This window comes from Trachypithecus francoisi, unplaced genomic scaffold (assembly GCF_009764315.1).
Source record: "Trachypithecus francoisi isolate TF-2019V2 unplaced genomic scaffold, Tfra_2.0 Lachesis_group14, whole genome shotgun sequence".
Classification (NCBI taxonomy): domain Eukaryota; kingdom Metazoa; phylum Chordata; class Mammalia; order Primates; family Cercopithecidae; genus Trachypithecus; species Trachypithecus francoisi.
The window spans coordinates 4,731,699-4,746,785 of record NW_022681459.1 but is presented as its reverse complement, the minus strand read 5'-3'; the positions used below and the strand labels follow the sequence as shown (position 1 = coordinate 4,746,785).

General features: G+C 34.6%; 1 protein-coding gene across 1 annotated transcript in view; it reads left to right on the top strand.

Annotated features, from left to right (window-relative positions):
* TMPRSS15 (transmembrane serine protease 15) overlaps positions 1-15,087 on the top strand; it is a 146,485-nt gene that overhangs the window by 77,431 nt on the left and 53,967 nt on the right. Inside the window, exons 14-16 of the mRNA XM_033232200.1 lie at positions 13-102; positions 2,611-2,736; positions 5,640-5,780. Coding sequence (XP_033088091.1) covers positions 13-102; positions 2,611-2,736; positions 5,640-5,780 — 357 coding nt within the window. The remainder of the gene's footprint in view (positions 1-12; positions 103-2,610; positions 2,737-5,639; positions 5,781-15,087) is intronic.

Genomic DNA, 15,087 nt, shown 5'->3' with positions numbered 1-15,087 from the left:
TTTCCTTTTCAGCGGACTGTGGAGGACCTTTTGAACTGTGGGAGCCAAATACAACATTCAGTTCTATGAACTTTCCAAACAGCTACCCTAATCTGGCTTTCTGTGAGTCATTTCTTTTCCAGGTCATCAAAAACAAATCTCCATATGAAATTTAGATCTCCCCTTGGCACAGCAAAGTAGATTATCAATTTGTCAAACATGGGTACACCTGTCATGTCTACCTGTAAGATTGCTTGATATAACAACAAAAATAACAATAATTCCTAAATATATACAGCATTTGTTTCATGCCAGGCACTGTGTTAATGCCCAATATACATTATTTCGTTCATTTCCCACAAGAACTTCTTGAAGCAGGTGTCATTATTGTAATTCCAAATTTAGAAGTTGAATAACAACAGTGAGAGAGCCAGTGTTACTCCAGACACCACTTTCTAAATCACGTTCCTTGTCTGTGCATATAATGTCTACAGTGTGTTTAACAAGTTTGCAATTTCAAAGGACAAAGACAATGGGAAGTATTAAAAAGTAAAGAACCTGTTGTAGCATTCACACTTTTTGCAAATATACACTGGAGTCAATAAAGCAGATAGCTACAGTAATGTAATTATTTCCAGTATAAAAAATAAAATTATAAGAAAGATAACTAAAAATTTTGTCTAGAGAAAATAGTTTGCTAAAACTGCATAAAGACTACCTCTAGATCAATGTTCCTAAATAGAGAAACTCATATAGAGATACATAAAGATTGGGTTGGAGATGCAGATTCCCTAGCCCGTCCTACAAAGGCTCCACTTCAGGAGTTTGGGTTGGGAAACAAACATCTTTCCATGGCCATGCATGGTTAAGACCACTAAGCTAAATGGAGAATTCTGTCAATGAAAGAAATGCCCCAGTGGTGGGGAAAATGTGTCATCAGAAAAAGCCAAACTTCTTCCTTCAGATGATCAAGAGATAAGACAGCATCACTTTTATAGGTGCATATAGGGTCAGCATTGTAGACAGATAACTCATCCCCCAAAAATAAATAGCAACTAATCTAATTTGACTTGTTTGGGGAAACAAAGTTATCTCTGCTTCACACTGAAGACATCTTTTAAACATCATTTGAACAAAGTGATAATCTGAAAAATCCAGCAAGCAGTGGAACCTTGAAACAATTTGGAGAAATGTATTAAATTTAAATGTATTTGTTTATTCAACAAATGTGTATTCAGTACTTTATTTCCTTAGTCTGAAGTAAGTAAAGAAGACACAAATGTAAAACAGTATAGATGGTGACTCAGTATGTTGTCAGGCACAAAATGTCCAAAATACTGTTATAATAAGGGTAAAGGCAGGACTCTGTGGAGAGACGTGGAGAGTCCTTGACATACCAAAATAGGAGACAACTGTTTCTTGAATCGCCAAGAAAAATTAAATAATGGTAATGGGTAAAATTAGAAGTATGAAGGGATTTTGCACCATGTTATGAAGTTTGAATTCCATTCTGAGAGCACTGGGGAGTTCTTTGAATAGTTTACAGGAAAATGGCAATAAAAAGGAGCTTGCATTTTAGATCAGAGATCGATGGTAAGGGACGAGAACCATCAGCATCACCAACTGGGAGATGAGAAACTGTAGTTATTTGAACTCTTGTCATTGTGGCAAAGGACATTGAGAAGTAAATGGGATTCAAAGGATATAGGAGGTAGTATTAACAGGCTTCGGTGATTGATTGGATGTGGTAGGAGAAAGGAGGTTAAGGAAGGTGCTGAGGTTTCAAGCATAGAGAACTGTGAGTGGGTGATTAGTAGTGCCACTGAGATAAGAAGGATAAGATAAATGAGTTTGCAAAAGAGATAATTCTGCTTTTTCTTTAGAACATGTTGGATTTGAAAAATGTACAGCCATAGACAGTAAATAAGTAGATAAATTTGCCTGCATTTCAAAAAAGTGCAGAAAATAAAGACTTAGAAATTGTTACTATATAAATACAGTTATATTTCTTAAGAGTGAATGAGAAAACTAACAGAGAATGAGAGAAGAATGGCCTAGAAAAAAATCTGAAGGTTAAATCATTTCAGAAATCAGTAAAAACAAGAAGTGTTTATTGATGATGTTTGTCTTATTTCATTTTGTTTTTGTTTCTTTAATGAACTAAATGTAAAAAAATGCAAAATTTAAAATATTTTTTAAAATAAATATTAAAGCTTACTTGTCCTATAAATTGCATTTTAATTACCTAATTTTCTTCTAAATTTGATCATGGAAAATTAAATAAATAAAACTATAATTTTAGTATCTTTTGATATTCATAAATGTTATATTGTACAAGTAAAATATATTTATAAGCTTTGATTAAAGTATTCCATTTCATAAAAATATCAATTATACTAAATAATTTCAAATTTAATTGAAACATTACTATAAATATTACTGAATAAACCAATATATTTTCTCACCAAAAAAAAGTAATGAAAGGAAAAAAGAAACACCTCAAAATAGTGATTTTCATGAAATGGAAGAAAAAAAATTTTTTTTAAGTTATTTGAAATTCTCAAGACAGTGAAGCTTTTAAGAGAAATCACCAAGTGTGTTCCAAATTAAATGTTACTTCTTACTTTTAAGGTGTTTGGATTTTAAATGCACAAAAAGGAGAGAATATACAACTTCATTTTCAAGAATTTGACTTAGAAAATATTAATGATGTAGTTGAAATAAGAGATGGTGGAGAAGCTGATTCCTTGTTCTTAGGTAAGTCTGCAGTCTGAATATTGTAAAGATTGTGTAGCTCAAGATGTTGTTCTGATGGAAAGAGCATTTCTTAATAAATGTAATCACTCTTTTACAACTTGCAAAATGATAATACAATAATAAGGTGGCATAAGTTTATGTGGAGCTTACAATTTAGGGCATATTTAAAATAGTGACAACATAATATTTTTCTTGAACATTCTTCACAAAGCAGGATTAATTATTTTCACTTTTTAAATTCATTTTTAATTTTCATGGGTGCATAGTAGGTGTATGTATTTACGGTATACATGAGGTAGTTTGATATAGGCCTACAATGCATAATAATCACATCCATGTGAATAGTGTATCCATCACCTCAAGCATTTCTCCTGTCTTTGTGTTACAACCCAGTTATGCTCTTTTAGTTGTTTTTAAACGTGCAGTAACTTATTATTGGCTGTGGTCACCCTATTGTGCTGTGAAATACTAGATCTTATTCATTCTAACTATATTTTTGTATCCATTAATCATCCTCACTCCCCCACCCTTCCCAGTACCCTTTCCAGCCACTCGTAACCATCATTCTACTCTCTATCTCCATGAGTTCAACTATTCTTGACAATATTTTTGAATCATCAGTTCCAACCAGCTGGTATTAATCGACTACCACAAGCACTACACATTGGAGACTAGAAGCTAGGGACATTCATTATGTAGTTCTCTTTATATGTACATCGAATGTCCAAAGATAACTATTAAATCAGTTTTTATTTTTATTTTTATTTTTTTTTTTGAGACGGAGTCTCGCTCTGTCGCCCGGGCTGGAGTGCAGTGGCCGGATCTCAGCTCACTGCAAGCTCCGCCTCCCGGGTTTACGCCATTCTCCTGCCTCAGCCTCCCGAGTAGCTGGGACTACAGGCGCCCGCCACCTCGCCCGGCTAGTTTTTTGTATTTTTTAGTAGAGACGGGGTTTCACAGTGTTAGCCAGATGGTCTCGATCTCCTGACCTCGTGATCCGCCCGTCTCGGCCTCCCAAAGTGCTGGGATTACAGGCTTGAGCCACCGCGCCCAGCCAAATCAGTTTTTATTTTACTTCAAACTATTCAAATTGTGTTGTTATACAAAAGTTTTTAATGAGTTTCACTTTACATTTTATTATTACTTTGGCTGTGTCTCTAGTACTAGCTGCTTCTGTATAGGTACCTAAGAATGCTTCAAAAATTGACCAAAGTTTATTTTTCTTTTTTATTTATCGATTATTTTTAAATAAGCCTAGGAAGAGTGTACTACTGTAGAGGAAATTTTTGTGCTGTTACAGAGTGTACTATGATAGAGGAAATTTTGTGTATTCTATAGATCATAGAATACATGCTAACACACTTAAAAGTTATCAGTCAAACATGATAGCTAATATGTTATTTAACTACCACCATTTTGTTGTTGCTGTTGTTGTTGTTAAGATGGAGTCTCGCCCTGTCACCCAGGCTGGAGTACAGTGGTGCGATCTCGGCTCACTGAAACCTCTGTCTCCTGGGTTTATGTGATCCTCCTGGCTCAGCCTCCTGAGTAGATTGAATTACAGGTGCCCACCACCATGCCCAGCTAATTTTTTGTATTTTTAGTAGAGACGGGGTTTCACCATGTTGGCCAGGCTGGTCATTTTTAAGAAAAAGGTGTCTCTTGATAAGTCACACATTAAATAAAGATGCTTAAATGATCAATTTTGATGAATGAAATGATACAACTAAGAAGTATTTTATCGCCCCCCCACACCCAAAAAAAGTGTTGTATCTAACTGTGCTTTGGACTTGTATTCATCATTTATAGTAAAATCTGATCTGTTAGATATGCAATCAGGATACAATCACATGAATGCTGCAACTAAATCAATGAAGACTCCAGAGAAAATTTTCTAGAGCGCATCAAGGGACAGTGTGGTGGGGAGGGTTCCCCAACATTTTCATCAGTCAGCCCTTATGCAGAATTCTGCAGCAAAATCTCACAAAGTTCTAGAGCGTGAGCTTCCTGGGTTTTTGGGAGCCCAGGATTTTGGGAGTCACACATAGAACAAATAAAGAAAATTTTGTTGCGATTAGAAGGTTGGCAAGAACTGAGGAATCTGAAATTTGGTTCTTTTATATGCATATAAAAAATCTTAAATAGTTTTCCCATTTTAGATCAAATTATTCTTCAAATAAAAACTTCAGACTGCTCATCATCTAAAAAAATAAAATGTGTCATTTCACCTGTTAATAGTTAAACAAATCATTGAAAAGTAAATAAGAATTCCAGAAAGATCTCTGAGTTATTGTTTTAAAATTTGTAGGCAAGAAGGTATTTTGAAACTGAATCACTTTCAGGGCTTCCCTTATATAAAACTTTTTAAAATAAATGTAGTTTTTAATTAGCTGAAATATAGTAAAGAATGTTTTATTGTTTATGAAATCCCCAAAGCCGAGGGATTAAGGGGAAAATGTTTAAAAGCCACTATGCAGTTAATATTCTCAATCTCTAAACAATCCATCCCTCAGAGTAGGTTTATGATTCAACACACAAAAAATACTGAATATGTTTGGTTAACAGTTTACTAAAGGTGACTATAAACTCCATTGCTTTATAAAGGTCTTTATAAGTAGTCATTTATCTGAGATAACATGAGCTTTGAATAACAGTGGTACTAAGTCAGATATATTATAGAGCTGCCCTCAAGTAATATCAAAAATGTTTAAAGAGAAGTTGGCTTTGTTGAAGAGTGTTCAAAATGTAAAAGAATGTGTGCATTCATTTACCTGTGGCTGCTCTATGAGTGAGCCATGTAGTATGTAGCCCTATGTCTGGCAGATGGAACTGAGATGTGGGGTACATTTCCTTCTAGATCCAAAGGATCATCTCACTGATTGTCTCGTTTTCCTTCGGAACAGCTGTGTACACAGGGCCTGGTCCAGTAAAGGATGTGTTCTCTACCACGAATAGAATGACTGTGCTTCTCATTACTAACGATGTGTCGGCGAGAGGAGGGTTTAAAGCAAACTTCACTACTGGCTATCACTTGGGGATTCCAGGTAAGAGACCATAAATCACACATTGCGTCATAACTTTTGGAACAAAACAGCAAAGGTATACAGAATTTCAAGGCCAAAATCATGATTTTAATGCTTTCCTTCTGTGACACTCATTCTTCCTCATCTTAATGAAGATTATCTTTCCTCCTTTACATCTGTATTACCATTACCTAAGTTTGTTCAAAGTAGGAAGCCACAAAAGTTTTTAGCAGACTACTTGGACCTCTCTGATGTATAAGGAGTGTTGAATTTTGTTCACTGAAGAGGGCCATGTTAAATGTTAAAAGTAGGATAGTTGATCCTGTAAGGAAGGAAGACTGTCACGTTTCCCATGTCAAGAACATTTTCAGAGAGCAAAGAAGGAAACAGGCAAGAGAGCTGTTGGCATGCCATCAACATTCAATTAAATAATTAACATAATTAACTTATTGGAGACAACCGGAGTAAAGCACTGCAGTGTAGGAATTTAATGCTATTTGCTGGCATGCCCAACCCTCCGACACTGGGTGTTTTATTATATCCATAAAATAATCAACAAGAGCAAACAAAATAGTGGCATGTTCATCATGGATATATGTATATGTATATATAGATATATGGATATGTATGAATATGGATATATATATTTGTATATCTAGTATTTGCATATATTTGCATTCGGCAGTCTGCAAATACATTTTGCAACTTGATACTCCCCTTGGACTATGATTTGTCTCATAGAACTACCCAACAACTCAGTGGTTCTTTCCAGGTGCAAATATGTTAGAAAAACAGAATATATGCTACTTCCTACATCTCTCTTTCTCTTCCATAGGAAGAGAAGCATTTGTGCAATTGATGTCTTACACTTGAATATCTAGAAAAGAGGTAGGATTGGATAGTTTGTCTTCATCTGGCCTATATCTAATACAAAATCCAGCTGCTATTAGGTTATGTTTATCTTTGTTCCTCCACTCACAACTGGCCAGGACTTTGGACACCATCCCAGAAAGCTGCCTGCTTTAATCTTTATGGCAAATAATTAAGGGGTCTATCCTCTGGCCTGAAAATGAGCCACAACTGGTAATATCCATGCTACTTAGATAGAAGTTAGTGGTAGCTCAATCGATTAATATGGATTTTGTGACTGATTTTAGAAGCTACTCTGTTTACTTACAAGCAACAGTGACATGGATCAATAAAAAATAATTAGTAAACATTTTGAGATCTACACAAAATTATAATTTATCTTATAATGGAGTACACTAAAAAGACTAAGTACGGAAAATGACATGATTTTGTTAGGTAAAGAAGAAAATACATTGAGATGCAAATATCAATAGATATGTATTTACATAAGTGTGTGTGTGTGTGTGTGTGTGTGTGTGGCAAGAATTTAACTTAGAAGAAAATTTGATCATTGCTTTAGAAAATGTTAATCAACATAATTTTAAAAATGTCATCTTGAATTGAATCACTGATTTTTTTTTCTTATTTTGTTGCTGATGATTATACTATAACCTTGTTTGTTTGCCAATTATTTTATCTGCTATTTCAGTTTCCTTCTCTTTGTGGTGAACCTATTATTTTAATTTAATTCAACATTTGAGTTATACTTTTAAAGTATAGATGGGTGATGGACATAGATGAGGACATTTTGGTAGCTAATAATTGAGCACACTTGAGATAAAACAGACTGGTTATGTAATGTTCAAAAAAAAGCTAAATCTTTCTTACTGTTATATAGAAAGTAAATTAGTTAATAGCAAACTTTAGATGACGGAAAAACACAAACTGTTACCACCAATACTTTTATATGTAAAATTATGACCCTAATTTTTTAAATTATTATATAATGTTTGGCTCCTGATAGAATAGTCTTTGCACAGTACTGGCTCCCACAAGTGACGTTACAATAAAGTCTCCTCTCAAGAAATTTGGAAGAAGATGGCCATCTTTGGCCAGAGCAATTTTCTGTGAAACTCTGCCATAATCAAATCTTTCTGACTTAATTAGAGGCCTTTGTTAGCAGTGTGAACCACCTAGTTTTCTGGTCTATTGCACAATTACTCAGAACCTCTTGTGCAGAACACACACATTTCCACAAAAATTGCTGCAGGAAAGCATGATGAAGAATGAAAAAACAATACATAAAGAGAGATGGAAACATATGAGAGTCTGTAATGGGCATGCAGGAAAAAACACCAAACCAAATTTGAAAATAATAAACATTCCTGAAATTGAAAAAAAAAGCAGATCAAAACTAATAGTGAAAGATGCAATGAAAGAAAAATTATACACTTTTTGAATCTGAATAAAATTACCTGAAAAATCATGAAGCCTTAGTGTGTTCAATAAAAAAGATTAATAAGCAGGAATCAGTGTTATACCACTTTCTGTGTGAAGTTTTAAATTTCAAGAGGGAAATTTTTCTGAAAATTTCTAGCAGAATAATTAAAATTATTTTGTAGGTGTTGAAAATAAGATCAGCTTTATATTTCATTTGATTATGAATATTAAAACAATGAAGTAATACTGAAGTAATATTTCTCATGTTTTAAAGAGAAAATCCCACAACTGAAAAATATATGAGGATCAATAACTGCTGTATTTAAATGTAGTAAAATTCTGTATTCTCTTCTGCAAAGTATCATCAAATAGAGCAAGTAAATGTCTAATGCCTGGTACTATTCTACTGGAGGCCATCCTAAATTTTTTTTCAATAATTCTGTCAAGGAAAGGATTTTTGAGAGAAGTGTTATGCTTTTAAAGGAATTGAGATAAATAGTAAAACCTGAAGTAATTGAGGTTTTAAAAAAAATACTGTGCTCTAACAGATAGGGGATTCGATTTATTGAGGTATCCAAACAATTGAAATAATTATAGGTCATTTGGTTTGGCTCTGTATCCCCACACAGATCTCACCTTGAATTGTAATAATACCCATGTGTTGTGGGAGGGACCCAGTGGGAGGTCACTGAATCATGGGGGTGGGTTTTTCCTGTGCTGTTCTCATGATAGTGAATAAGCCTCATGAGACCTGATGGTTTTATAAAAAGGAGTTTCCCTGCACATCTTCTCTCTTGCCTGCTGCCATGTAAGATGTGCCTTTCTCCTCTTTTGTCTTCTACCATGATTATGAAGCTCCCCCAGCCATATGAAACAGCAAGTCCATTAATTCTCCTTTTTCATATAAATTACCTAGTCTCAGGTATGTCTTTATTAGCAGCATGAGAACAGACTAACAGCACAGGACATTCCACCATCTGCAAAAGTGAAAGCATCTTGAAACAAAATTTTAAGAAAAGGTAGATCTTTAAATCCCTATTTTAAATTGAAAATGAGAAGGGAGAAAAGACTTGAAAAGAGGAAAATGGATTGTCAAAAGGAAGATGGAGACAGATCTCTTTCATCAAAAGTTACAGTTACAGTTTGTTTAAATTGTGTTTTATGGACTCATAATAATTACACATGTTTATAGAGTATATGTAATATTTTAATACAAGCATATAATTTACAATCATCAAATCTGGGAAACTGAAATATTCTTCACTTCAAACATTTATTATTTCTAAGTGTTAGGAGCATTCCAAATTGTCTTCCCTAGTTATTTTGAAATATACCATAAATTATTGTTAACTATAGTCATTTTATTGTGTTACCAAACACTAGGTCTTATTCCTTCTATGTAACTCTGTTTTGGTACCCATTGAAACCCTTCTTTATCCTCTCTCCCCAGTACCCTTCTCAGTCTCCAGTGACCACCATTCTATTTACTATCTTCATGAAATCAATTAATTTAGCTCCCACTTATGAATGAGAACATGCAACATTTGTCTTTCTGTGCCTGGCTATTTCACTTAACATAATATCCTCTAGTTTCCTCCATGTTATTGCAAATGACAGAATTTCATTATTTATTGTGACTGCATAATATTCCATTGTGCAAAGATACCATATTCTCTCTCTCTGTCTTCATCTGTTGATGGACTCAGGTTCACTGCATAACTTGGCTATCAAGAATAGTGCTACAATAAACATACATGAGCAGATATCTCTTTGATATACTGCTGTTCTTTCTTTTCATTTATTTCCTGTCTCAGATTCTTATAATGAAACAAACACAACATCAAAGACTTTGAAAAGCATTATAAGCAATTATGATTCAAGATCAAACTCAAAAACAGAGCACAATCTATTTCTCTCAATGCAAAAGAGACACCAAGTTTATGGTGCATAGATTCTTTATATTTCTTTTGCCTACAGCTAGATTTCATTTACTACTGTTACATTAGTATGTAATGTATGAAGTTATTTTTAAGGGAAACTTCCCTTGATTACAGCTGGAATAGAGTCTTCAATGCCCATCACTGCATGATAAATGCATGGGGAATGTGGTTTCACCTTCATCCTAGACATAGGGCAGATGCTGCTGGGAAGTGAGTAATGGAATGATTGAGTTGTCAACAGCACCGTCTGCTTCTGTCAAAATTATTTTTTATACCCGAAGACTGAAAAGCAATTATAGAATCAGGGACTTGGCTGTGGAGGCTAATCAAGCTGGTAAGGGAAAGTGAGATTGGACACACATCCTGGCAATTTACTTTGGTGGTTCTTTTAGAAAAAAGTATAAATGGGCATCAAACATCATTTTTGCTTCACTTATCTTCTGGAGATATTTTAGGGACACCTTCCAAGACATTCAGTTGAAATTTAATGCAATTGTATAGTGTATTTTTGTATCTTATTTTCTTTGTACTATGTTCCTAACATTTCCATTTCTATTGTAATAAAGTATATGTAATAGAGATTTATGAAGATCTGTCTCCTATAAACGTCCCCTTATTGCTCTTTTCTGATACTCAGAGTCTTAACGATGGAATTCAATAGTGTTTATCAGGCAACTGTGGAAGTGGCAGCTGATTACATTTAGGGGGTTTGAACCCTCCCCAGATTGTGTGGCATGTGCCTTAGAGATCAGTTTCGTTCTGTTTTTTTTTTTTTTTATTATACTTTAAGTTCTAGGGTATATGTGAAGCATATATTGACGAAATGAGGCAACGCTACTGGAGACTCCATAAAAGGAGATGGGGAAATTCAATTCTTAGCAATATTTCTTTTTCTCTCCCTCACCATGGGCATAAAACTATCGGAAATAAGATTTCAGAGTCCAGAGAGAGTTGAACTGTTGGATTAAAGACTGCTTAATGAAGCTGAACTATCATGTGTTGCAAAGAATCAGAATCCAGTTTATGCATGTAAAGAAAATTTTCAAAGAGCTTATTTATACTTCTCAGATTTTAAAATCTCTGTTCAGTTCAGTAACAATGCAATTTTCCCCATTCAGCATTTTTTCATCCAGTTCATTCAGCTTATAGAAACAAGTTATTATTTTTCTGGATTCATAGAATATAACCCTAACAGCTTCAGCTAGAGCACAAAAATGAATTACATTTTTTAGATATTTATATGTTATCAATTAAATTTTAATTCAGATAGTTGTCTGTTTCCATTCAACTCATATGTGATTTTCAAATTAAATTAGTAAGAGGGTAAAATTATCAGTAAATTTATCTGTGATTAAATTATTGTCATTGAGAACTCATTCTCTACATAGTGATTTCAATACGCTATGAAAAATGTAATAAGATAATTTAAAAATAAAGAGTGGTGACTAACATTCTGTAAGTATATCAATATAATTGATCATGGATATGTAATTCATGCTGTCAACTTTTTAAATAAGGTTTATCAAAATATAAACTTAAGACACAATATCTGAACACAAACACTTCTGCCTACATTTAAGACTTCCTTTTTTCTAAAGGAAAATTAATACCTGAAAGAGAAAATATAGAGTCAAAGTATTAATGCTGTCTTTAGAACCTGTAATTATCTCTGCTCATTTGTCGTCTCACTAATCTGGTTTAAAAATATGCTTGTGAAGCAAATTGTTAGTTACATTTTCAAGAACCTCCGTAATAGCATTATATTTTGCGATATGTAACCACATTTTCTCATAGTATAAAGGTTTGTAGAAACAACCAGCCATGGCTTTCTAAAAATATTTTCTTAATAAGGTAACTCAGATTTCAGTTGAAAAAATACAAAATTCTTCAAAGTTTAAAGTACAGCATACAAATAGCTCCAATTATTATTGTAAGATCCTAAGAGGAAAGGATTAGTTATGTTTTCATATTTATTTCATTATTCGTAGGGAGAAATAGCACAACTAGCACATGGAGTAAGAATGTTAACTTAAAAAATATCAGTGAAAGGCCAGGCATGGTGGCTCACGCCTGTAATCCGAGCACTTTGGGAGGCTGAGGCAACCGGATCACCTGAGAACAGGAGTTCGAGACCAACCTGACCAACATGGAGAAACCCTGTCTCACCTAAAAGTACAAAATTAGCCCGGTGTGGTGGTGCATGCCTATAATCCCAGCTACTTGGGAGTCTGAGGCAGGAGAATTACTTGAACCCAGGAGGCAGAGGTCGCAGAGAGCCTAGATGGCACCATTGCACTCCAGCCTGGGCAACAAGAGCAAAACTCTGTCTCAAAAACAAAAAAAAAAATCAGTTAAAAAAATTTTTTTTTTTACTGTTACTGTTTTTACTGTTAAAAATATTATGTACTGCATATTCTCTGTATATATATTGTTATGATAAGCATACTTCATTATTTGTTAAAATGTATTCTCCTGACACACCTAAGACAAAAGTAATAGTTACTTCTGTTGACAGTCAAAGAAACTGAGCCTCAGAAAGACTAATGTCTTTGCCCAAGGTCAGAGAAATATTAAAAGAAATGGCTAGGCCGGGCGCGGTGGCTCAAGCCTGTAATCCCAGCACTTTGGGAGGCCGAGACGGGCGGATCACGAGGTCAGGAGATCGAGACCATCCTGGCTAACACGGTGAAACCCCGTCTCTACTAAAAAATACAAAAAACTAGCCGGGGGAGGTGGCGGGCCCCTGTACTCCCAGCTACTCGGGAGGCTGAGGCAGGAGAATGGCGTAAACCCGGGAGGCGGAGCTTGCAGTGAGCTGAGATCTGGCCACTGCACTCCAGCCTGGGTGACAGAGCAAGACTCTATCTCAAAAAAAAAAAAACAAGAAATTGCTAAATTGTACCTTCAACCAAGATCATATTACTTTAGGGTTTATGTCTTAACCACTGTTGAAATTTAACTAAGTAAATTATATTTTCATAATTCATAAAATTGATTTTTTTCAAATCACTAGAATTACTATCAGCCAATTATCTTAAATTTTAAACTTTATTTGAAATCATAGCTTTAAAAAGTGCTTTATATTACATCGACTCTATTACTAAGCTTCATACTTATTTTGAGGCATATCAATCTTTTAACATACATTAATTTACTTTATGTTTAAAAAATATCTACTTATTCCCTGCTTTGTGCCAGACACTTTGCTAAGCCCTGGACATACGAACATGAGAAAATAGACTTTATGGGTATTACAGCTGGCATTTTGTATATTCAGTTTATAGAATGACTGACCTCAATGACAATATAAGTAAAACAAAAGATTCATTTGTCTTTATTTTAATTCAAATCTCCTTTTTCGTCTCTAGATATTTCAGGCAGATCTCTACACTTTTTCAGTTACTTCCCCTGTCAAATCATTTTATCTGAGTAACTTACACTCACTTTTAAGTATTAAAATGAACAGTCAAGTATAATGTCAACACTTTTATATTATCTAATTCAAAGCTTCTTTTATCCCTCAACTCAGGCACAGACCTTGACCTAATAACTTAAGGCGGAGGAGGGTGGAAATAGTCTTTTTTTATTTTATACTTCTCTTTTTTCCTCTTCTTCCCATAGTTCCAACGTTGGAAGATAGGAAGTTTGTTTGTTTGTTTGTTTGTTTTTTACCATCATAGTTTTCATTTGACAAATACCAGCTTCTGGCCAAATGCTAGCTCTGTTGTCAAACAGACTTGTGAGCTCTTTGGAGCATTGTTTCACCAGTCCTGGACTATTGTACTGTAGACGTGGGTAGTACAACTCCTAAATAATTTCTTATAACCCTGCTCAGCTCCAAATCCCTAATCCCCAGGTTTCATTCCTCCAGTTTTTGTGCTAGAGCCAGACTTCTCTGCCAGGCAGTTGTCATCTGACCACCTTTCCCGTGTCCACCTTGCCAACTTTCTAACTTCTGATTTCATTTCATAGGAATTGATCGCTAATCTTTATTTACACAGCTATCTGCCCACAAACTTCAGGAAAATAATGTCACTGTCTCATTAATTTTTTTACTATACTTCAGTTTATCCTGGCATTTATCAAAAACCAGGGTAGTGAAATGGATTTATTGGGTTTCACTACACAACAAATTTTATGTTTGTTGTGTATTTCACTACCCAACAAATGTTATGGAATATAATGGGATGGGATGGGATGGGATAGGATAGGATAGGATAGGATAGGATAGGATAGGATAGGAATTAATAGAACAGAGTAAAGGTAAATTTTAATTTAGTTACACACACACACACACACACACACATTGATGTGTATCCTAGAGTTATTACTTAAAATCTGTTTCATGCTAATGTCAGAGTTTTTAAAAATCTGAAACCCCTAGCACTAGTACCATGAAAGCCTGGTCCTTGTGGTTATGCAGTGTAGTCAACTTTTGGCCAGGGAGTGAGATACTGACCTTGCTTCTTTCAGGAAACTCAACTAGGAATTGATTCTCTTAGAGTACCCCATACTTGGTTTGCTGGATGGCCCCACTCCACTTTCCCCCATAAAAACAACCCCCCTCAAATACTCTATTCAATATTTTTTAAGAAAAACACTCTAATGCCCTTTTATTAAAAAGCTGAAAATAGCTGATAGATATTGATATTTGCTGGACTACTTTCGGTCTTTTTTTCAGTAAGTGTAGTATGGCTAAACTGAGTCCCTCTCTTTAGAAGTACAACAGTATTTATCAGTACTCTCAGATGTGAGTCTACAACCTAGATTCTAAAAGAGCAGGAATAATTTCTTTCAAGTGTTGTTATGTTTGGTCATCATCAATTCGGAAAGTCTCCATGGATACTTTTATAATTTGTTTCTGAAATCATATTAACCTGAATTGAGTCTCCTTGAAAGCAGTGTAATAGTAATGTCATTGTATTGACTAGTAGACACTAATAGTTTTCAAACTACAAGCTTCCCTTTTCTTATTTTTATCAAGTGCTTTTGCTTCCCCATATGATTGTTCATGTGCCATGTAGGGCATAAGATGCTGAACCTCTCCACACCTGACAACTATCGTCATTGTCAGGGAACCAAATTCCATGTGGCCCTCA